General features: G+C 40.2%; 1 protein-coding gene and 1 pseudogene across 7 annotated transcripts in view; one reads left to right on the top strand and one right to left on the bottom strand.

Annotated features, from left to right (window-relative positions):
- khdrbs3 (KH domain containing, RNA binding, signal transduction associated 3) overlaps nt 1-25,995 on the bottom strand; it is a 215,991-nt gene that overhangs the window by 87,950 nt on the left and 102,046 nt on the right. For all 7 annotated transcript variants that reach the window (XR_013576457.1, XR_013576456.1, XR_013576459.1 and 4 more), the window contains one exon: nt 1,440-1,522. Coding sequence is in view for 3 of the 7 variants with exons in the window: in XM_078540958.1 (XP_078397084.1) it covers nt 1,440-1,522 (83 nt within the window). In the remaining 4 variants the exon portion in view is untranslated. The remainder of the gene's footprint in view (nt 1-1,439; nt 1,523-25,995) is intronic.
- LOC144679955 (small nuclear ribonucleoprotein F pseudogene) lies at nt 15,609-15,869 on the top strand (annotated as a pseudogene).

Here is a 25,995-nt window from a genome sequence, read left to right as displayed (position 1 = left end):
GCTCTAAAGTAAATACTTCATGTGCCAGTGTACCTTAATCAGCAAGAAGATTTACTGTCAACAGAAGATTTTTCATTAATTATTTTACATAATCATACAGCACAGGAAGCCATTCAGCTCTTTGTACCTATGCCAGTTCTTTGAAAGGTTTATCCAGTTGATCATACTCCCTGGCTCTCTCCTTACTTTTCTTTTGCAGGCATCCAATTTCTTTCTTAACGTTACTATTGAATCTGCTTCCACCATCCTTTCAGGTGGTAGAAACAAGAGCTTCAACAAAAACACTGCTTTGCTTTCTCCATCTTATTCATAAGTGTAAACTGGCTTGCTGCAATTTGCCTAAAATTGTATTTGGTGAAAAGAATCAGAGAGGAACTAAATGGAAGCATATGTAAGAGGTTACAGCACCATTAACTATAGTATAGTTATATGAATATAGTATAGTATATATATGTGAACACTTCTAGAAAAAAAAGACACCTTTTCATAAGGTTAGAGGTACAGAAGGACCACCTTAAGAAGGCACGTGATTATTAAAATTGCTGTCTGCTGTTGTATTGGTTATCTCATTGAATCAATTTACTTTTCCTATTTATTTAACAGGTATTAAAAGTGATGGTACAGCAGCAATACAATGGCACCTCACACACTTATCCTCCATCAGTTTACTATGGGAGGTAAGTACATTTTGAAAGAATAACAAATTGAAAAGATGCCTGCAATGTTTTTGCAGGAACTTTACTATTTCTTTAAAGACATTCTCGTCATTTAGCCACAATTGTTTAGCCAACAGCATTTTGTGCTTTTATTAAGGTCAACTATCATTATGATATAGCTTCTGCTGTTCCATTTTGAACACTTTCACCTTCTTGGACACATGCAAGGGAACTTTTCTTTATGTTTAACAATGACAATCACTTTTGAAAAAATAGTAAAATGCTGGAGGGCAGGTGCTTAATCCAATTGACGTTTACTGCTTCTGTTGATCTACAAGCAGCTCAGGAGGAACAAGAGAAATGAATATAGGTTATTCAAAAAACTCTTCCTAACATCATAAATCAAATAATATTCTTGCTGGAAATCTCGGTGATCAAGATTTCACATGCTTGCCAGAATGTGGCTTTTCCCTCTATTAAAGTTAATAGGAGGAAAATTGTGGACAGAAGTACAATTTCTACTCCAGGTGTATTTCAGCACCATAGGAAATATTGCATGTTAATATCAATTTCTAAATTTCTCAATTAACACAGATTTTCTACAATTCTATTTCTTGTTCATTCTCCTCTCCAAGCTGACCATTCAAAATCAAAGGTGAAGCAAGTCATCAATGATAACTCCAAAAATTTGATTTAATACTTTTGTTTATAAAGCCACACTGAATTATGTCCCAGTCCTCCACAAATTAAAAATCTATGTTTGTGGCTATGTAGAATAAATACCTCTGGCCTTGATTGCTGTAGTTGTTATCATATGAATCATAACCTTGGTCTTCATAGGTTGTTCCATAGCCATCACCATATGCCTAAAGTTTCAAAGGAGAGTAGTGACTACACAGCATACAAAGGTTACACTCAAACTCATTTTCAAAAATAGAACTGGCTTTACTTACACCTATTCAACTGTCCCATCAAATTCAACTAGAACTGTAAATTATACTTTTGGAACTGGTGTGGTACTACAATGACCATGAAACGATGAAGGAAAATGTTTTTGTCCAACTTCCTTCCTTCCAATCCTAAAGGTGTGAAGTCATCCTGATAAATGGCTCCATGAGCATCGCAGCCCTACAGTGTCTTGCCCTGGGTTATGTCAGTTTAGGCAGTGATGTTTGCAGATTGTTCAGCTGTGCAGACTATAAGAACATACTTTGATGTCTGTGTACACAGTCCAATATTGATCACTGGATAGTGATTATAAATGGGAGCACAGAGTCATCTCCCCCTCCTCCTCAATTGCACTGTCTCTAGTGTATCCATGGCTAACAGCTAATTGAATATAGATGAGAGCAAAAATTGGTACATTGTGGTCTGCATGGTTCTTGACACATTGAATGTTATGTTAACTTATGAGCTCATTTGCATAGATATGAACATTCAGTTTAAACCTTATTCATTGTTTTGAAGTAAGTCCAGATCTGAGATAATGAAAGAATATTTAGTTTTTGTATGATGTTTCCACCATCTAGAATATAACAAGTTTACTTGAACAGTTCCATTGCAACGGTTTAAATCCAAACCCAAAGCAAATTCCATTCATTTATACAATGGTCAACTTGAAGGTCGCACATGAGGTGACTGTAACAGCTAAAGAGAAATCCTCAGGCATTTTAGACAGACAAGAGTCGAATGTTTCTATTTATTCAAAACATAGCAGGTTGACATATCTGTAGCGTGGTAACATAATAAGGGATGGGAGGCACAGACAATTACCAATGGCTCTGTGCAATTTTCTGAAGTTTAAAGCCACAGCTGGAAATAATAGTTAACATTTCAATATAAAGAACATCTCCTTTGAAATCGAATTTATGCAGCTCCTGCATGCAATCATAATAGCGTTTACTAGAGTTAACAATGCCTTGCTCTCAGAACACAGACAGCTAAAACCACTTTCTGCTCCTATAAAGATGTTTAGTTAAAAGTTCATTAAGAATGATGACAAACAAAATCTAAGCGGGGGTGGGTGATAGTAAGAAAAAGAAAAACATAAGTAGGCCAAAAGTTGTTTAACAATATTAAAAGGTTACAAGCTATAAATTTGGAATATTACAGCTAAAAAAGAAAATAGAACAAAAAAGAAACATTGATCACTACCTTACATTTTTCCACTTTTAAATGAAAAACCATTAGATATCTCATGTGGATTCTCACAGGGATTATGCATTTATATATCATCTTTATGCACGTGGGTCTCACTATTAATGGTATTCAGGAGCTACTAGGATACATGGCACTCACACATTATCCTTAAGTTACCGTTACCTGTGGACTATGTCAGAAATGAAAATGGAAGTATGGAAAACATGGATGTTACAGTTTCAAATAACTAAATTAGAACCAGACACTTATAATAACTGTTTTCAAAGATATCTGTTAAGATGTACTTCTATCGCTTGCTGTTCCTGTTATTTAATTAGCGTTATTACAATAACATTATTATTTTCAGGATCATAATGTATGAAAATTATTTGGTCCGGACACAGGAGTTTCCTTGGACCTGACAGCTACCTAAGCACAAAGGTTACTGTCAAGTATAATTGAAAAGGAATTGTAACACAAAAACACTACTTCCATCAAGTTCTCGTCTGGGAGTAGGGATCCAGCAAGAGGAAGAACATACTAGCTGCTCTGTCAACTACAATGATCCAATCACTGATCAGACAGATCTCTGAAAATGCCTCAGACTAATGATGGATCAAGCCTGTATGTTAACTGAAAAATCATCCAATGTGGTAAAATTTATACTGGCTAAGTATATCCTGATCGATACTCAACTTTCTGTTACAGTACCTCCTGATCACTATCAGGTGCTTTGGTCCTCACCTATGATTTTTCACGGTATTGTTTTCCATTGTCCCTAATTGTTCAGGCATTTAATACACCTTGGTTCAATTTTACAGCTAACATTAATTCACTATGGTCTCAAAAACAAGACAAATGAAGCATACAACTATGGCCACTGATGGGTACCCTCAGTTGTTTGGTAGTACAGAACTTGAGTATTGCTGCAAACAGAGGCATGCTGTCGAAGCTTTTCGTCTTGCACTCATTAGAACAGTACGTAAGAATATTATGCTACATGATATAATAAAAATATAATGTGCCCTTTACTGTTGGTATTCTTACAAATGGTCCTGATGAGTGCAAGATGAAATGCTTCTACAGCATGTGTTTTTCAGCAATACTCAAGTTAATATTTATTCACAATCACTGCCGTCATGCCCACTAAAGGTGCATCATACTCATAGCTCTTAAAAATATGAACTTCTATGTGGAATCTTTGAATTGACTTTTTCTAAGATGGATAATGTGTTCCAACAAGATGGCCACCAGCGATCAGATGGCCTGGTCTGTGTATTCAAGGAACTAACACAGGAGCTGACCCATTGCATGACTATGTCCTGAAGACAGATAAACTCTTTCGAGTTATCAACAGTCACAGATTGCAACTCTTTCGAGTACAATCACAGTTCTTGGTTTCCGGGAGTGGGACATGAACCCACAACCCTCTGATATCAAAGGCGAGGGTGCTATGGACTGAGCCACAGCTGACACCTCTGAAGACAGATAAACATGCATTCCACTTAAAAGTGTTAAGTACCCTCATCTCCTGAAAGCCATAAAACTATTGATGAAGCAGTGGAAGTTCTATTGTCTACAAATTAACCAATCCATGGCTTAATCATTGAAAGAACAACGGAGATTGAGTGTGGGTTTTGCACTTTTGAGAAACCATATTTAGTAACAAAGAAAAATAGTTGTATTGACCATGTGACAGCAGCCATCTTCCAGGGACAACTTTAACAAGGCCTGCTTTTACAGCACTAAGAGCGACAGTAACATGAGTGCCTGGGAAAGATCTGAATGCTGTAAGCATCATAAGATCTTCAAGCCAGTGCCATTTCGGGCTCACCAAAACAGCTAACTGACCTCCTGGTAATGAGGCCACAAGAAAATGACTGTGAGACCTAGAGAAAGCCCATCACTTTGAGAAAATCCTGAAAACAGCTTCTGCACATCACTCTGTTGAGCTCACCTAAATTGCATTTCAGGTGTGAAGAAAACCTTTCATCAGGCCTACAACATACTTCTTCCAAAACAAGACATTTGAATTCTGAGCTATTTCCTTTTTCTTGTAACCTCTAGAAGTGCACTATTCTCTCGAACTGTACTTTCCTGAAGTATGTATTATCAAAATTCTTTCGAGTTATCAACAGTCACAGATTGCAACTCTTTTGAGTACAATCACAGTTCTTGGTTTCTGGGAGTGGGACATGAACCCACAACCTTCTGATTCAAAGGCGAGGGTGCTATGGACTGAGCCACAGCTGACACCTCCCAACTTCTTTCGAGTACAATCACAGTTCTTGGTTTTCCGGGAGTGGGACATGAACCCACAACCTGATTCAAAGGCGAGGGTGCTATGGACTGAGCCACAGCTGACACCTCCCAATGTGTCAGTAATTACACTGCATAGCAATTACCTTGTTAAAGACAATTGCTAGATAAAACAGGTGATGGGCATTGGTTCTCAAAACAGTATAAATAGATACAGCTGGAACACTCTGATGTGGAAATGACTAGAGTAAGTCTGTAGCACTGGAAAGCTACCTTGACAATAAACTGGTTTGAAGTAAAAGGCGAGCTTTGTACTCATTCTTCCATGACAAGCACTTATTGTGAGTAACATGTAAAGGTGCATGATTGTGAGTGGGTGCTGTAGCATTGGTTTTTGGGTTGAGTGCTTAACCAATCAGCCTTTTTTATTTAAGCATGCACGTACACACCTCTCAAAAAATTCAGATTATGGACAGTTGCGAAGAAGACAGGGATCTCTGCAGTTCTCTCACCCTGTCGGTAACACTGCTAAAATACCTGATTATATGAATAAACCGAAGGGGTGTTTTTGCATCTATATAGACAGCGTCGTAACAAACTGATGGGTACTTCACTCTAAAACAAGTGGCTTTTGGCAGCAACTAAAGCTAATGTGTACAATAATTTAAGTTGACTGAATTAACCATTCCCTTTTTCATAACTGGAAAGGTTCTGCATAACATGAATGCTATTAGAAATTATGCTGCAATAAAAATTAATGGTGGAACATTGTAACCAATAAAGAACCAAAATAATTCATGGAGAGAAATTGGTCTGCTATGTACTAATTTGACAATTCTTCCAAAAATGCAGCACAATTTTAATGCAATTAAGGCACTTCACAGGGACAGTATAACACAAAATTTGACACAGAGCCATATAAGAAAACATTAGAGCAGATGACCAAAAGCTTGGTCAAAGAGTTAGATTCAACAAATGCCTTAAAGGAGGAAAACTGGTTAGAGTAACAGAGGTTTAGGGAGGGAATTACAAACTTGTGGCCTAGGTAGCTGAAGGCGTAGCCACCAATGGTGGAGCGATTAAAATCAGCAATGCTCAAGAGGTGGAGCATTGATATCTGTATATGTGTGTGCGTGTGTGTGTGCATTGAAACTGGGGGAAGGTTAGTAAAGACAGCTTGTCTGTGGGAGCAGAGGTGAAAGGTAAAGGTGATAGATGCATGCATTTCTAATGAGAGGCTATGGTGAAGTTGAATGTACAAGTAAATAGGTTCGGTTTGAACTTTGCACTATAAAGGTAAGTAGGAGCTTGACTTTTCAGCTGTTAAATTTCAAAGGGAGTCTAGAGGTAACAAGGAACTTTTACAGCTTCCAAAGGTTTCACAGGTAAACAAGGAAAGGTTATTAAATTTTATTTTATCTGAAAATGGAAGCAATAGGAGAACAAGAAAGATTTTTTGATTTTGGGAAAATTGAATTCCAAGAGATGTTTAGAACAATGGAGTCTAAGATCAAAGGGGAAGAGGATATTTAAGGAAAGATGTTTAGTTGAGCTAAGAACATACAAACAAGGAGCAGGAGTAAGGCCATTCAGCTCCTCCAGCCTGCTCCACCATTTAATAAGATCATGGTTGATCTGATAGTAACCCGAAATCTCCATTCCACCTACCCCCAATAACCTATCCACCTCTGCCTTAAAAATATTCAAAGGCTCTCTTCCTGAAAAGGTGGTGGAAGCAGAGCTCAAAAGGCTCACGACCCTCAGTGAAAATATTGCCCCTCATCTCTGTTTTAAAAGGGTGACCCCTTATTTTTAAACAGTGACCCCTAGTTCTAGATTCTCCCACAAGAGAAAACATCCTCTCCACATTCACCCTGTCAAGACCCTTCAAGATCTTATATGTTTCAACCAAGTCACCTCTTACTTTTCTAAACTCCAGCAGATATAAGCCTTGTCTGTCCAACCTTTCCTAGACAAGACAACCCACCCATTCCAGGTATTAGTCTGGTAAACCTTCTCTGACCTGCTTCCGACACATTTACATCCTTCCTTAAATAAGGTGACCAATACTGAATTGTGTTGGCTGTGTGGGGGAGATGTCCTGAGACCAACTCTGTGCTGAGAAAAGTTGTGAATTTGAGGCAGCCTTTCAGTTTCAAACCAGAAAAGTCTTTGTTTCCAGAAAGCAGTCTGTTTCTGAACTTCCTTTGGAGTTTTTTCCCCACAGCAGAGTGGAAGAGAGTGAGAAGTTGTGTGGTATACTTTATTTAAGTAGCAGCTGTTTTTGCCTTGATATTTATGGTTAAAATTTTATAAGGGAGCAGTCACCAAGTAGTTTATTTGTGTGTTCTGACCAAGTTATAAGATTGTTTAAATTGCATTATTTTAATAGTGTGTCTTCAGCAATACCGCCAGGATATTGTCAGGAACTGCACAGTTTGCTATGACCAGTGCACTCAGACAATTCCTGATGACGTATGGGTGAATAAATTGGCTGAAGACAGCATCTGTGATAGTGGACATCAAAAGCAGGCAGCGAAGGATCACCTACTCGGAAGTTCTGGCTGAAGACAGTAATGGATGCTTCAGCCTTTTCTTTCGCCTTTTCGAGAAACTAAATCTCTTTTTTTCTGGGCAGTTTCAATCTCTCCTTAAGCGAATAATTGTGGCAACTGTGATTTTGAAAATATAACCAGGTAAGTCTGATTACTACCCTATCCAGTACAGGTGATGGACTGAACCAGAATGAGCAGGAACAATTTAAGGTAGTCTGTTCCCACGTTATGCAGATATGCCAGTTAACAAAAAAACATTTGTCTTTGCTCTTCCTAAACAGAGGGTATGAAGAGTTATTCAAATAGAGTCAAAAAGGGAACAAGAAAGCAGATGTAAATCTCAGAAAAATACTCCAAATCCCTTTTGACATTGAAACCCCTTTGAAAGACAACCTTGCCACAGTCTACACTCTTATCTTAATTAGATTGCTCATTGTGGAATAAATGCTAATTGCAGCTGCTGGAGACTAGCTAACTGTCAAATAGTATGCCCAATGTTGTTACGTTGAAAAATTCTGCCAAGTTGCAAAACCCTGCTGAACCTGTATACGTATTTTCAATGAAGAATCCAAACATGTAATTAAAATGCTTTTATAAAACAGCTTTTAAACAGAGGTGAAAGGAAATTGGATAAATGATAACCAAACTTTCAAATCACCATGGGACACAACTCTACTGTATCACCCCTCCAAAGTCTCTGTACTAGAAAAAGAATCACAAGAATTGCTACAGCGCAGAAGGCAGCCATTCTGCCCATCATGTCACCACTGGCTCTCTGAATGAGCAATTCACCTACTGCCATTCCCCCACCTTCCCCCCACAACCTGCACATTCTTCCTTTTCGGATCTAATTCTCCTTTGAATGCTATGATTGAATCCACTTCCACCACTCTCAGACAGTACATTCCAGATCTTAACCACTCGCTGTGTGAAAAAAGGTTTTCATGTCACTTTTGCTTCTTTTGCCAATTACGTTAAACCTGCCGTCTTGAACCTTTCACAAATGGGAACAGTTTCTCTTTATCAAACATAAAAGAAAAGCACTTTGTTTACTCACCAACATACATTTTAAAGCCATTTCACTGAAGCTTCTAAAATTTGGTTTCACAAGGGGTGGTGAATTTGCTTTCATTGAAAAAAAACTGGAGGAAAATTTCTTTTTTGTCCTTGTTCCATGACCCAACAAAACAGGAAGGAACAAATAATACAAATAAGAACAAATTCAATAGCCATACCAAAAGAGAAGAAATGGTTGAAGAGATGGGATGTAATTTATCTGGATTTTCAAAAGACCTTCAATAAGGTGCTCCTGAATAGACTACTGAATACAATCAGAGAATGTGGAATTAGAAGACAAATGGCAGAAGGGGTTGCTAGCTGACAGGACAGAAAACAGAGAGTGGGAGTAAAGGATAGTTATTCAGAGTGGCAGAACATGGGAATAATGTTCTACAAGGATCACTGCTGGTGATCACCGCTGTTCACAATTTGTATCAGCAATTTGGGCGTTGAAATTAAAAACACAATTTCTAAACTTGCAGATGACTCCAAAATGGAGGGTGGCGGGGGGCAGCAGTTGTGCTGGTCAATACCGAGGGTGCTTGCAACAAACTACAGGGGAATATTAATAAATTCAAATTTAAAACTCCAAAATGGAGGGTGGCGGGGGGCAGCAGTTGTGCTGGTCAATACCGAGGGTGCTTGCAACAAACTACAGGGGAATATTAATAAATTTGCACAATGGGCAAATAACTGACAAATGAAGTTCAACACAGATAAACGTGAGGTAGTAGATTTGGTAGGGCCAAGGAGGTCATTTATTACTCAGAAGGTGCAAACCTAGTTGGGGTAGAGGAACAAAGGAATCACTAAAATTTGGAAGGCCATTTAAAAAAAATAGACCAAGCACTAGGCTTTACTTCCAGAACAACAGAATTGAAAAGTAGGGAGGCTAAGCTAAACATGTATCGAACCTTTGGTTAGACCAGAATTAGTGTGTGTAGTTCTGGATGCCATGCTATGAAAAGGATATGGAGGCATAGGAATAGAGTGGATGCAGAGAGGATATTTCCTCTTGTGGGGAAGAGCATAACTAGAGACCATCAAGATAGTCACCAAGAAATCCAAAAGGGAATTCCGAAAGAAAAACTTCCTTTAGCCAGAGTGGTGAGAATGTGGAAATCTTTACCACAAGGAGTGGTTGAGGCCAACGGTGTAGGTGCATTTAAGGGGAAGATAGATAAGCATATGAGGGAGAAGGGAATAGAAGGTTATGCTGACAGATTTATATGAGGAAAGATGATAGGTTCGAGTGGGCTTGGGAGCCGTGAGAACAGGAAAGGGGGCAGTATGAATACCATACCAGTACATCAGTGTGGGACATATGACACCAAGCCATATAAGATGATACTGGGACAGATGACCAAAGGCTTGGTCAAAAAGGTACCTTTAAAAAGCACCTTAAAGGAGGGTTTAGGGAGCTTTAGAGCTTAGGGCCTTGGTAGCTGAACACATGATTACCAATATGTTGGTAGAGTGATTAAAATAGAGAATGTTAAGAGGCCAGAACTGGAGGAGCAGTATCTTAGTGGGTTGTAGGGCTCGAAGAGCAGAGATAGGGAGGGGTGCAGCTATTGGGGTAATTGAAGATAAAATTGAGGTACTGCTTAATCAGGAGCCAATGTAGGTCAGTGAGTACAGGGTGATAGATAAATGGTACTTGGTGCGAGTTAGAACATGGGTAACAGAGTTGTGGTTTAGCTAAAGTTTATAGGGGGTAGAATGTGGAACTCCAGCCAGAAGTAGTTGGAATAGTCAAGTACACAGATAAGAAAATGTATGGATAAGGATGTAGCAGACAGAGGGTGGGGAAGCAGTGTCAGGACATACTATGGAGCTGCAAATAGCCAGTCTTAATGATGGTGCAGATATGTGGATGCAAGCTCATCCCGGGGTCAGATATGACACCAAGTTTGCAAACAATCTGGTTCTGCTTCAGACAGTTATCAGGAAGAGGGAAGGAGTCAGTAGCTAGGGAACAGTTTGTGGTAAGGGCAGAAGACAAGGGCCTCTGTTTTCCCAATGATTAATTGGAAGAAATTTCTGGTCATCCAGTACAGGATGTGACAAAAGCAGTCTGACAATTTAGAGACTGTGAAGGAGTCGACGGAGGTGTTTGTGAGGTAGAGCTGGGTGTTGTCAGCGTGCATGCGAAAATTGACTGTATTTCAGATGGTGCTTTTGAGGGTCAGCATGTGGATAAGAAATAGGAGGGAGCCAACTTTCGCCCCTTGGGGGAGACCACAGCTAACATCTTGGGAACAAGAGGCAGTCATTGCTGGTGAACCTCTGGTCAAACGGGCAAGTCAGTTTCATGCCCACAGTCAGCCTGATTGAGAGACAGGAAGCTGGCAGCACAAGGCTGCTGCAGAGGTTAGGTAGATCTAGTAGACAGGGGTGGGAGTTAGAAATCAGGTGTGAATCCAATGGTCGCCAGGGAGACTATTTACTGGTGGACTATTTACTGGTAGCTTATTGGGCTGGGAGAAAACACTGCTCCTCCTGGCTCTCAGGCAGTACTGTAATGGCACTTACGTCACTGGGCTGGATGTTACAGACTACCTGTAGGTAGGAAAGCAGGCGGGTAGACCCATAGAATAGATCAGTGTCATCCCGCCCACCCTGCTGTGATTTTACAAACAGCAGGGAAGTGTCAGGTGGGCTGCCTGCCCATGGCCCAGTTGAGTCCCTTAAGGGAGGGGCCTCATCCTGCCACCGCTGAGATTTAACGGGTGGCAGGAGGCGCCTACACCCAACGTGCAGCCTGACATGTTTGACCCTGTGAGCTGCTGGACAGTGAAGGGAGAGGTGGGGTTGGTGTGGTTCCTCCTTTTCAGGACCCTACAGCCAATTGGAATCCCCTCCTGCCACTTCCATCCCCCACTCTTTTCCCTCCATGTGTCCATCATCCCTATCCCCTACCCTGTCCAACCTGCACACCCCACCCACCTTGCTGGGGTCTGCCAGCATGGTCCTGGCAAGATCCTAGACTTCACTGGAGGTCTGATCCACTGCTGGAAGCCTCCTGGAAATCTTCAGTGCAGTACCGGCAGTGACTAGCACTCCAGGTGATGCTGCCGGTAGTGCAGAGCTACATGCTTCTGAGTGCCTACCAGCTCTATGAGGTGGGGTTTCCTTTCTGGAAATAGGGCAAAGTCTCTAGCAACTGTAGGCCCATCGGCTGTAAAGTTAAAGCAGGGCGAGCTGGCCAAGTGAAAGCAGGCTTGCACCCGACACCCAACTGGGTTGCTGGGAGCCCACTCTGTGATTAATCCAGCCTATGGATCTTAGCTTCCTTGCACCTGCTGGATTTCCCTAGGCCTGGAAAATCCAGTCAACATGGGCAAAAAGCAGAATGACCAACAAAATGAAAACAGGCAACTTAATTTAATATTTAAACGACCAACCTGCTCAAGTGGATTGGTCACCCACAGTTTTAACAGGGGAAGGATAACTGAGTGGCCAAGTTGAGTTTCTGCTTAGATTTTTTACATTTTAACCTTTGACATGGCTCCAATCCTATCATTTATGGGTTTTAAGGTTCAAGAACATGAAAATACAGGAAACTGGAGCAGAAGTAGACCATATGGCCCTGCTCTGCCATTCAATACCGCTGGTCTTGGGCTTCAGTCCATTTTCCCACCTGCTCCCCATATCCCTTAATTCTGAGACATCAAAAATGTGTCTATCCTTCTTATTGGAGATCTCAGTACAGTTATTTTATTTGTTTCCATTTGTTGCTTTCTGTGTTTCTCCTAGGTCTGCTAGATGACCAATTTTCCTTGGATAACCTCATAAGTTGACTTGACATGTAGAAGTGGATCATTTGCTCTTTAGGGTTAAATAATGGTCTTGTATTGTACTAAATACTTATTTGAAGTAGTCCCACTGTTTTTCTGTAGGATTATTTATTAACAGCTCATCCCAGTTTAACGTGTTCGGCTTACAATTACAGCATCATACAGCACAGGATGCCATTTCTCTCATTACGCCTGTGTCAATTCTTCCTAGGAGCTATACAATTAGTCCCACTCCCTTTCCCTTTCCACACTGCACTGCAATTTTCTTTTCTTTTTAAGAATATATTCTCTTGAAAACAACCAAATCTCCTTCTACCCATTCTAGATCATAACTTGCTGCATGAAATAAATTCTCTTCATCCCCCTGCACACTGCATTCATCAGCAAACTTCCCCACTTATGAACTTATGATGCAAGGAAGGTCATTGATGAAGCAGCTGAAGATAATTGTGCCTAGGTCACTGCCCTGAGGAATGCCAGTAGCAATATCCTAGGGCTGGGATGTTTGGCCTCCAAAAACCATCTTCTGTTGGACTCAGTGAGACTCCAGACAATGGAGAGTTTTCACCATTTCCCATTCACTTTAATTTTACTCGCCTCCCTTGATGCCACACTCAGACAGAACTCTCTTTTAATTCAAGGTAAAATGAAGAATGAAATCCAGGTTAAATTAGCTATGGCAGGAGGCATGACCAGTAACTAAAATAGCATCTGGAAGTCCAAGAGCATCAGCATGAAGCTGAAAAATGTCTAGAATAGTGACTAGTGTGGAGTGTTACACTCTATATATATATATATATATATATATATATATATATATATATATATATACACACACACATAACAGTTGGACTCTGAAGGAAGAGGATGAGAGGGTATTTGAAATATGGGTATCGTGAAGGGTGCTCAATCAGCTGGATGGACAGAAAGACAAATCAGTGGATTAGATCAAGAGCAGGAGTTCAGAAATCAAAAGGTTGCTCAGTACAGTTAGAGAGAGAAAGATGGCCAAGTATTGACATTGGAAAATGGGACCTGACAGACTTTCCTGGCAAAAACTGAAGGGGAAAGGTGAAACACACGAGGAACAAGAAATATTAACCACCAATCCAATTTTGAGTCATGGACTGAGGAAGACTTGAAGAAAGCCAGAGAAGAAGCAAAATGATGCCAAAAGCCCCAAATAAGGCTTGATGGAAAAGAAAGAAAATGGAGCATGTGACCTCCTACTAGTTGTGCCCAGCAATAAACCGATGTGACCCAGTTACCATGGGGACTGGCAGCCCAGATCAAGTCCTATTGAAACCCAAGCACCAAATTTAACACATGAACACAAAAGGGAAGCAGCTGGTTTGGCTTTGTGTAGACTTTGAGTCAGTAAATCTGAGAGTCTTCAACTATGGACACAGTAATGCTGTTGTGGACAGCAGGGGGAAAAGCTATTCTGTTAGCTGCTAGGCAGATTGTTGGTGGGAACTTGTCCCCTGGTCGAAGGGACAGAACCAGCAGAGATTTAAAGGACACCAGAAGATTTGCTCCGAGGTGGCCGGGAGAAGGAATCACTGGAGTGGACTTTGCTATTGAAAGTCAATTCGGGGTGGGGGCGGGGGCAGAGCAGGAAAGAGTGTAAGGGGTTCTCATAAGACTGAGGGAAACGATTTTCAACAGACACTGGACATTATGGCTTAGCGAAACAGGAAGAAGCGAGCAGACTGGAAGGTAGGAGTAACTTTGAACTGATTCCTGTAGAGATTACACCACGCTCTCTGCAGAATTGTAATGTCTAAATGTGGTGTGGGTTATTGGTCATGTTAAGAAACTAATAAGGATCGTAACACTGTCTTGGTATCAAAGGCAGTCACAGAGAAAGGTATAGTACTGAAAGAGACCATTCAACCCATCGAGTCTGTGCCAGCTTCTTTGTAGAGCAATCAGTTGGCCCCACTCCTTGGCACTTTCCCCATATCCCTACAATTTTTCTCCTGCAAGTATGCATCCAAGTATCTTTTCACTTACCACAGAATCGGTTTCCACCACCATATCAGGTAGCAAATTCCAAATCCTAACTAACTATTAGTTGCATAAAAGATTTTTCTCACACTGCCTCTGGTTATTTTGCCAATCACCATAAATCTGTACACTCTGGTTATCGACCCTTCTGCCATTGGAAAAAGATTTCCTTTGTTTATTCTCTAAACTCTTCATGATTTAAACACTCTTATCAAATTTCATTCTAGCTGAGGGAAAAAACCTTCAGGTTCTCCAGTCTAACCACAGCTGTAACCCCTCTTCCCTGGTAAATTACCTTTCTGGAAAATTTGTTTTGCACTCTATACCTCTATTTATAAAGCCAAGGATCCCATCTGCTTTATTATCTTTGTTAGCCTGTCCTGTCACCTTCAGAGATTTGTGCAAAAACAACCCAGGTCTCTGTTCTTACACCCTTGTAAAATTGTACTACTTACCTTCCTCATGCTTCCTGCCAAAATGTACATTTGTCTGCAGTAACTTTCATCTGTTATGTCTATCCATTCCACCAGACTGTTTGGGTGCTCTTGAAATCTATGGCCATCATCCTCACGATTCACAACACATGCAAATTTTAGGTCATCTGCAAATTTTGAATTGGGCCTTATAGTCACAATCATCCTCCCTGACAACCCCAACAGTCCAAGTCATTGATGCATGTCAAATACACCAGTGGTCCAAAAAAAACAGCCATTCAGCACATACCTGTTTGCTATCCCTTAGTCAATTTTGTGTTCATATTGCTACTGCCGCTTTTACCCCATGGGCTTTAATTTTGCTAATAAGCTTATTAGATGGTACTTTATTAAATGACTTTGAAAAGTCCTTATACACAACATCAACTGCACTGCCCTCACCACCCTCTCTGTTACCTCATCAAGAAAAGTGAAACATGATTTGTCCTTAATAAATCCAAGCTGGTTATCCTCTTTAGTCCATACTTATCCAAGTGGCTGCTAATTATTCCCAGATAATTATTTGTATAAGGTTCACCATGAGAGGTGAAAGTTGAGAGTGTGCAGCTCCCGGCCCTTGGCACTCGTGACAGAGAGTGAGAGCAAGAGAGCGTGCTCCGGAGCCGCCGCCATTACAGTGTCAGCCAATCACTCAGCATGAGTTTACCATTGAATCCAAAACCTTTTCTCAACTCGTTAACTGGCAAACCGCTGATGTGAAGTTAAAATGGGGAATGGAATACAAGGGCTACTTGTTGTCAGTTGATGGATATACGAACATGAAGCTGGCGAACACAGAAGAATATATTGATGGTGCTTTAGCAGGTCATCTTGGTGAAGTCCAAATAAGGTGTTAACAATGTTCTGTACATCAAAGGAGTTGAGGAAGAAGGTGAAGATGGAAAAATGAGAGAGTAGCTTTTCTTTTATTTTGAAGAATAGCCACGTGTACAATTTTTGAATACTTTAAAAAATATATCCAGTAATTAAAATATGCTGTATTTGGGACGAGGTCAGAGGGTTTGTACTCTGCTGCAAAGTGTTCAGGACAAACTGTAATTTAATTGTAGACACAACTGTTCTAATTCAACTCTGCACATGTTCAAATGTGAATTCAGGTGCAAGTTGAATCAATAAAAACGGTTTTCAATCGTGTAAAAAGAAAAAAATCACTGACATTAAATTGACAGATCTGTAATGGTCAGGTTTATCCTTCTCCTTTTTGCCAGACAAGAAAATAACATCTGCAATTCCCCAGTTCTCTAGCATCACCCCTGTATCTGAGGAGGATTGAAAAATTCTGTTTATGTAACACTTTTCATGACCACTGAATGTTTCAAAGCAATTTACAGCCAATGAAGCACTTTTGAAGTGTAGTCACTGTTTATAATTAAGGAAACATGGCAGCCATTTTGCACACAACAAGCTCCCACAAACAGTAATGTGATAATGACCAGGTGATCTCTTTTAGCGTTGTTGATTGAAGGATAAATATTGGCCAGGGCAACAGGGATAATACCCTTATTCTTCTTCAAAATAAAGCCATGGGGTCTTTTACATCCATCGGAGAGGGCAGGTGGGGCCTCAGCTTAACATTTCACCCAAACGGCAGCACCTCTGACAATACAGCCCTCCCTCAGTATTGTACTAGAGTGTCAGCCTTGATTTTTTTTTGTGCTTAAAACTTGAGGTGCGGCTTGAACCACAACATTCTGACTCAAGAGATAAGAGTGCTAGCAACTGAGCCATGGCTGATGCTCTAAGATAAGATTGGGTCCAGAATCTCAGCAAATTTCTCTCTTTTTCCCTCAACAACCTAGGATTCATCCCAGCTGGACCAGATCTAACTTAACCACTAAGTACTGCCAGCCTCTCTAATATGGGGTATATGGGTCAGATAAAGTTTTGGGGGCGATTCTGATGTTGAGTTATGTTGGCTGATCACTGAGTTAGCCCTAGGTATTAAATTGTGTAATATTTCCAGGGCAAGTATGCGGTTAAGTCTCACATCTGGCCCAAGTCTCCGCGCTGATGGCCGCGTGTAGTGGAAATCAGCCCATCAGAAGTTTAAAGTCCCCAATTACAGTGCGTGTCTGTGTGTCAGGACTTCCGCAAGGTCCTGAAACGCATCTCCCAACTTATGTCCCATCTCCGACCATCTGGACACCGGAAGCTTTGAGCCAATAGCATCACAGGCTAGCATCATACCTGAGCTCAGTTGTGTTCCAATCCAGGTCCATGTGTATGCATTTTTCAGTGGTGCTCCTGCAAGGTTACTGTAGCAGAAATTCCTGCTGATTTGTATCTCCTTTGATTAGCTATGGAACAGTAAAGCCAACTTAGTGATCGAATGGCCTAACCTCAGTATAGGTAAGGGATTGAACCAGGGCAGCCCTGGTCTCAGCAGATCAGTATCACACCACATGCTGCATTAAGACATTGAAAAGTTCTAGTTTTTGAGCACTCTCAACCTGAGTCACAAGCTGTGAATTCAAGCTCCATGACAGACATAAGCTCACATTCCAAGTAGTATTGAGGCAGCTCTCCTAGTTGGAGGTGCTAATTGTTCAGGTGACAGATTAAATCAAGACCTGCTTAAATGGGCAAAACAGCAAGATCGCCTCATTTCCTAGTCAACATCTCTTTTTCAGACATCATCACAAATTAGATTATATGTTAATTTTGTCATCAATTTTCTGTTGTGGGATCTAGTTGTGCCCAAATTAGCTGTTGTGTTTACCTACAAAACAGTGACTGCGCTCAAAGCAATCCATTGGTTGTAAAGTTTTGGGATGCTCCGAGGGCACATTTAGCCTCAATATAAATCAAAGCTTTTCCTTTCTTTCCAACTGTAACACTATTATTGGAGTATTTGTCTTTTAACTATGTACTGGGACACCTGCTTTAAATTCTCATGGCTTGAGGATAACGATGATGCCCAACCTAATTCCAAATATATGCTAAAATTTATTAAAAGCTCAAATGTGAAGTAGAATTCTCATATTCTGAAGCTAACAGGGATATATGATGCAATTCCAACTAACAACTTAATATTTATGAAACATGTAATGAGAAACAGGATAATCCACTGTATTCTGAATTAAGATTATTCATGTCCCCCACTTTGACTTCAGACAAATATTCTATGTATTAAAATAATTGCTGAAAGTAATGCAAGATTACTTATATTGCTTAAATACTTAAAAACCAATTATGAAATGGTCCAAAATTCTACTCAAGCTATAAATATTGAACTGGAGTATTTAGATTTCCTATGCAAACTTTAGTGAAAATTTGAAACTTAAATTTCATCACAAAGGGGGGCTGCATTACATGGTAATCAGCAGGTTTCCTTGCCCATGTTTGACCTAATGCTATGAGACTTCATGGGGCCGGAGTTGACACTGAGGACTCCCAGAGCAACTCCCTCCCAAGTGTATTCCACTGTGCCATCGCCTCTATTGGGTCTGTCCTGCTGGTGGGACAAGACATATCCAGGAATGGTGATGGTGGTGTTGGAATATTATCTGCCAAGTATGGTTCCATGAGTATTACTATGTTAGGTTATTGCTTGACTTGTCTGTGAGACAGCTCCCCCAATTTTGGCACAAGCCCCCAGATGTTAGTAAGGAAGACTTTGCAGGGTCGACAGGGCTGGTTTTGCCGTTGCAGTTTCTGGTGCCTAGGTTGATGCCGGGTGGTCCATCCGATTTCATTCCTTTTTATTGACTTTTTTAGCGGTTCGATACAACTGAGTGGTTTGCCATTTCAGAGGGCATTTAAGAGTCAACCACATTACTGCAGATCTGGAGTCACACGTAGGCCAAACCAGGTGAGGATGGCAGATTTCTTTCCCTAAAGGACATTCGTGAACCACCTGGGTTTTCATGATAAATCGACAATGGTTTCATGGTCATTAGACTTTTAATTCCAGACTTTTATTGAATTCAAATTCCACCATCTGCCGTGGTGGGATTCAAACCCAGGTCCCCAGAGCATTACCCTGGGTCTCTGGATTACCAGTCCAGTGCCACCGCCTCCTCTCTGAAGAGGAAAATTTGCAGGGCTATGGGAACAAAGGCAGGGGAGTGGGACTAGCTGACTAGCTCTTAGAGAGAGCCAGCATGGACACAATGGGCCAAAAGGTCTCCTTCTGTACTGTAACCATTCTGAGATTCAATGTTTTGGTGGGCAGCTGGCCAGTAGCATGTAAATGAAAATGAAACTTAGGAGTTAAGGCTGCTCAAGCCTCAAACTGGTGACACAACTCCCCTCCACTCCCTCCCAGGAACACATTCCCAGTTAAAATTCACTCTTTTTCTGATTGGACTCATCTTTCTCTGTGAAGCTTCTTGAACTTTGATTTATTTCAGATTTCCACTGTCTTACAGCTTTCTGTCTGTAGAAAACTTTGTCAAATCCATAGAACACCATTTCTACACCAGAGAAGGACGTTAGTAAATAACAATGACTGCTAGAACTTTTTTTTATTACTTTCTCTTTGGATGCAAAGTCAATATTAAATATCTCATTTTCTTTGAGCTTGATAGCCAAAGGCAACTTTCCCTCTGCAAAAAGCTTCAGCTCAGTCTGAATTTAAATCAAATTCACAGAATTCCAAGATCAATTTTGATAAGTCAACTTTTTAAATCATATCGGTATGAATATTTGTAACTTCTACCTTTTCAATAAGATGGCAGAGGGAAGTGGTGGAATCCCTACAAGTGAAACATCCAAAATAGAATGCACCTTCATGAAGGACAAGTGGTTGTATCCTTTAATGATTACCTGATCATGTATTTGGCATCGATTTTCAAAGTTGTAAAATTAGGTGCCCTAACCCTAACCCTAATGGATATACAATACATTTGATAAGGTGCCACATCAAAGATTATTACGGAAAATAAAAGCACATGGTGTAGAGGATAACATATTAGCATGGATAGAGGATTGGGTGGCTGGCAGAAAGTATGCATAAATGGGTCTTTTTCTGATTGGCAGGATGTGTCGAGTGGAATCCCATAGGGGTCTGTACTGGGGCCTCAACTTTTTATGATTTACATCAATGACTTAGATGAGGGGAGTGAAGACACGGTAGCTAAATTTGCAGATGACACAAAGATATGTAGGAAAGTATGTCGTGAAGAGGACATGAGGAGGTTGCAGACAGGTATAGATAGGTTGAGTGAGTGGGGCAAAGATCTGGCAAATGGAGCTTAATATGGGAAAATGTGAAGTTGTTCACTTTGGCAGGAAGAACAAAAAAGCAGAGTATTATTTAAATGGAGAATAGCTGCAAAATTCTGCGGTTCAGGGGGATCTAGGTGTTCTAGTACATGAGTCACAAAAAGTTAGTATGCAGGTACAGCAAGTGATTAAGGCAGTTAATGGAATGCTATCCTTTATTACGAGGGGGATTGAACATAAATGTAAGGATGTTATGCTTCAGTTATACAGGGCATTGGTGAGGCTGCACCTCAAATACTGTATGCAGTTTTGGTCTCGTTATTTAAGGAGGGATGTAAATGCATTGGATGCGGTTCAAAGGAGATTTACTAAATTGATACCTGGAATGAGTGGGTTGTCTTATGAGGAAAGGTTGGACAGACTGGGCTGGTTTCCACTGGAGTTTAGAAGAGTGAGGGGTAATTTGATTGAAGTATACAAGATCCTGAATGGCCTTGACAAGGTAGACATTGAAAGGATGTTTCCAGGACTAGGGGGTAATGTTTTAAAATTAGGAGTCGCCCTTTTAGGACAGAGATGAGGAGAAATCTCTCTCTGAGGGTTGTGTGACTTTGGAATTCTCTGCCTCAGGAGGTGGTGAGTATTTTTAAGACAGGGGTAGATAGATTCTTGTTAGGAAAGGGAATCTAAGGTTATCGGGGTTAGATGGAAACGTGGAAATCGAAACACAAGATGATCAGCCATAATCTTATCGATTGGCAAAGCAGGCTTGAGGGGCCGAATGGTCTACTACTGTTCCTATTTCTTATTTTCTTATGAAGATGCTGGATACCATCAAATGTCACCAAGATGGACAAAAGTTGGTCACCAGGAAAAAAAAAAGTATGAACTATTTAGCACAAGTCTCCCTGATGTGCAGATGCTCTTATGTAAACAATTCTTTGACATTAAAGATCTGCTGAGACAAGAAGTTATAAATGTAAATGAAATGCATTCAGTGATTTTGGACCCTTTTCGCTAAGGGTCCACCATGAAGGGGAAGGCACATAAATTGTTTTGCATTCTGTAAAAAGTGTAAGATTACTACAAAAAAAGTTCAGTTGAACAAGTGCAAAGTCAATACTACTTAGGTGTGCACCTTATAAGATCCTCTAAATTCATGCTTTACTACTATACCTTTTGACACAATTTTATTAAAATGCTACAAAGTTTATGACAATTAATCCAACAAAGTAATATATTTTCTGAAATACCTTATGGTAGTTTAAAATTAGTAATCAGTGCCAGCAAGCAACCAATAGCGCAAGTTACAAGTCACTAAATTCAATATGAATTTTGCTGAAAAGAGAGAGATGCTGCTGAAGCCTTGCACTCATTAGGAAAAAAGCAAGAATGACAAATTTCAACATTCACAACAATTTACATTACATGAGAAAAGGTTGCTGATTCGTTGGTTGGCAAGTCAACGCTGATTTACTGACTGAGGTGTTACCATGGAGAAAGCAACGAGGCTCTCCAAGCTTCTGGGTAATTCAAAAAAGACACAAGGCTTGAACATATTCCTTTTGTTTGGGGGAGAAAAAAGGTCCCTGCGTATGAATGCATGTCGCTCCTAGCAAGGATAAATGAGCCATGTTACGAGCTTAACTGATTATCCTAAAATTGGTTGTTAGTGTAGCTATTAGAGTACTCAGGGTCATTCAGCAAGTGCTGCCCAATCGCAGAATCACATCTAACAACAGATGTTTGGTTTTGGGTTTTGTAAGCTCAGGCTTGTTGAGTATAGGCTATACTATGCTTACTATGAACAGCTGAAGTAACATATTCTTTCATTTGATCAGCCATTCGTTGGGATGCATGGCCTACGTACCTGGTGCTGAAATTCATACACAGCATTGCTCAATTGTGTGGTAGGCAGAATGTCTTTTTGGTAGCGTCCTGTTAGTGGAAAATATCATTCACGTAGCCACCACATAGTAACAGCGTGAAATGGCTTACTTAACCCATTGTTCAAATTTTTGACATACTTTGCCTTGCCAGGACAATTTGAGGTAGACCAGGCACTTATCAGGTCTGAAAGTGGCGGCCTTTGTTCAGTGCTGGTATGTAGGCCAATGATTGGCTAATCGAATCAAACAGCATGTTCCTTCAGTTGTTCGTAATAAGCAGAGTACAAACCATACTCAGCCTGGCTCATTTAGAAGTGACATACATTCATACACATGGACCATTTCTCTGCAAACAAAAGGATATGTCCAAGCCGTGTGTCTTTTTTGAATTAGCCAGGAGCTCAGAGGGCCTATAGCGCACCCCATTGCTTTCTGCATGACAAAGCCTCGGCCGGAGTTGACTTGCCAACCAATCAGCACCTTTTTTGTGACCTTTGAAATTTGGCATTCTTGCATTTGTCCTGATGAGTGCAAGATGAAACGCTTCTACATCTTTTTTCAGCAATTTTCAAGCTCTGTATGACCAAGTGACTGTTGAAATACAAATGTATTGAGTCACAATGAGTCTTTAGCGCAGAAACAAGCCACTTGGCCCAAATCTATGCCACTAATCCTGTTCAATATGAGCCTCTTCCCATGTTTCTTCAGCCAAGCCCTTCACCCTACCCTTCTATTTCTTTCAATTTCACATGGCTATTTAGGGTCGCCTTTAATTGTATCTTCTCATTTGCCTCAACCACTCCTTGTGGTAGAAAGTTCCATATTCTTACCACTCTTTTGGTAGAGAAATTCCTCCTGAATTTTCTATCTTGTACTTATCAGTTCTAATTTTGGTCTTTCCACAAGTGGAAACTTTTTCCTGTCTTCCCTATCAGGCCCCTTCATTATCCTGAAGACCTCTATCAGGTCTCCCTTCAGCCTTCTTTTTTCTAAAGAGGGCCAGCTTTCAGTCTTTCTAGAATTGTATTCTACATCCATGCAATTTATGTACTACACAAACAATCCCAGTGATACAATTGAACCGGTGCCTATTATCAAAGTCTGTATGTACAACAACCTCTTAAGCTTAGGATATCCATCTGCCAGGCTCATTCAACAGTACTGACTTAACCAATATCAAGACAACAGTTCAAGTGCTTTTAAGAGAGAGGACTTTTTAAAATGGTACAATTATATAAAATTACCTTAATTCAAACTTGTTTTAAAAATAATTAGCAACTCATTAAGGACAATTTATTTTTAAAAAAATCATGAGTTTGACTTAGTGAACTTCCAACAGCAGTATAATGAGAAATCTTTCCATTTTAAAAGGAGCAATAAAAACTAGTTTGTTAGGTGAAACTGTCTACCACATAGATGCTATCAAAACATGTTAAAAACAGAAGGATGCCCATGTATTTATATCAGACCTGGATTCTAGATTACAACATCTCAGACACACTCAGCAACTGTGCAGTACTGTACTAGTCTCCCTCGCTTTTTGTGTCTGTTACGGCAATGAGGTAACGTACCGAAGATAAAAATTAGGAGATTAGAACTAATAAAATGAAGTCAGCAGTTCTTTTTCGCCCTAAGGGTAATAAAGGAATTAAGGGAGGCAAATGGACTGAGGAAAAGGATTTAGTTAGATTATATGTAGAATTATTAAAATATTGAGTGTAATAGGATAAATTTTGTGGCTGACCAGATTTGCACAGGTCTGGCCATGTAAAGATGGGACATCCGGATATATCAAGGGTAAAAACATGCGTAAATTTAATTCACCAAAGTAACTTACCTTTTATAATTAGACAAGACACATCCCTCTATTATTGCTACTGCTTCCAAAATACATTTGATAAAAATGCCGCACAATAGACTTGCAAGTAAAGTTACAGCTCATTAAAGGGAAGGTACCAACATGGATACGAAATTGGCTGAGTGACAGAAAACAAAACATAGCGGTGAATGGCTTTTCGAATTGGAGGAAGGCTTATAGTGGAGCTCCCGCAGGGCTTGTTGTTTGATTTATATTGTAAAGAACATATCTTTTTATTTCTGTTGGGCTGTGGATTAAAATTACAATGGCTGCAGTTTGAAAGACATGTCTACTGGAACAGTGTGAGGAATATATACAATGCTGCTGTCCTGAAACCACGTGTGCCATAAAAGACAGGCGGATGAGTCCAGTCTAATGGGGAACTGCCTGGCAACAACATTTTAATTGGCTCCCATCCAGGTGACCAGGGTTTGTGTGAGGGCAGTGCTGAAAATAAAAGCTCCTAGCCTGATAAGAGAAAAGACCTAAAACCTCTTTCTCTTATGTATGTAAGATTCTAGTAATTCTACAATAATAGCTAGCTGTTTTTTTTCCCTCATATCTCTATAATCTGCTCTCTCTCTGAAAAACCCTTGAGGAGAGGAAAAGGGGAAAATCACTGTTAGACACATTGAAAAGCAAGTGCTCAACTAGTGAACTAAAGACTGAAAGTACAGGGAAGACCACCTCATGTCATCAACGAAGAGCTGAAAGGAATTTGGAAGACATCGATTGAATTCAACCCATCGAATCCTGTAATCCAGAATTGGTGCTATTAAACTGTTCTATCCCACTCTTAAAATCCTTGTTTTTTTTTGTTTTATGTGTGTGTGTATGGGGATTTAAGAAGGGGTAGAGTTTAGGTTATGGAGTTAGAAGTTAGCAGTTCATTTTTCTTTCTTTTGCCACTGGTTAAAGATAATTTGTTCAATAAACAGTTATTTACTTATCAAGTTTACAAACTTGGTGCCTGTATTCTGATAACCTAAATTAAACAATTAGGTGGGTTGATCAAACTTTTCAGATTTGTCGCTACATACACACACACCTTCAAAATCTGTGGATAAATTCAAAGTTCAGAACTTCAAAAGCACAGACAGGTTGGTGGAATGGCTGGACAAGTGGCAGATGAAATTTAATGCAGAGAAGTGTGAAGTGATTCAATTTGATCAGAAGAATGCAGACAGACAATATAAATTAAAGGGTGTAGTTCTAAAAAGGGTGCAGGAGCAGAGAAGCCTGGGTGTATATGTGCATAAATCATTGAAGATGGTAGGACAGGTTGAGAGAGTGGTTAATAAAGCACACAGGATCCTGAGCTTTATCAAGAGGGGCATAGCACAAAAAGCAAGGAGGTTAGGTTAAACCTGTATAAAACAATGGTTCAGCCTCAACTGGAGTATTACGTCCAGTTCTAGGCACCATATATGAGGAAGGAGGTTAAGACTTTAGAAATAATGTAGAAAAGATTTATGAGAATGGTTCCAGAGATGAGGAAATTCAGTACGTAGAAATATTGGAGAAGTCGGGACTGTTCTCTTTGGGGAAGAGGTGGTTGAGAGGAGATTTGATAAAGGTTTTCAAATTCATGAGGGGTCTCAACAGATAGGGAGAAACTGATCCCAAAGGTGGAAGGATTGACAGCCAGAGATAACAGATTTAAAGGTAATTGGCAAAAGAGGCAATGGCCACATGAGGAAAAACTTTTTCACACAGCGAGTTGTTAGGGATGCGCAGCCTAAGAGTGCGGTTGTCCTAGGGTCAATTTGGGTTTTCAAAAGGGAATTGGATCATTATCTGAAAAGAAAAAAAATTGCAGGGCTACAGGGAAAAGGCAAGGGAGTACCACTAGGTGAACTGTTGCTTCAGAGGGCCAGCATATACCTGACAGGCTGAATGGCCTCAACCTGTGCTATAACCATGCTATGATTCTATATTTTAGTAATGTAATCATCCACGGTGCTCTGTGTTTGGAATTACTGCTTGGAATTTATTAGTAACAGTTTTATTGGTCTCTACATATTAGATTCTTCAGTCAGTTTGATAGGAAGTGCAATCTACCAACTGTCTTCATTTGTGAATTCTGAACTGAAGAATTCATTTAGCCACA

Source organism: Cetorhinus maximus, chromosome 4 (assembly GCF_964194155.1).
Source record: "Cetorhinus maximus chromosome 4, sCetMax3.hap1.1, whole genome shotgun sequence".
Classification (NCBI taxonomy): domain Eukaryota; kingdom Metazoa; phylum Chordata; class Chondrichthyes; order Lamniformes; family Cetorhinidae; genus Cetorhinus; species Cetorhinus maximus.
The sequence above is the reverse complement of the archived record's forward strand: the minus strand, read 5'-3'. Positions and strand labels throughout refer to the sequence as shown.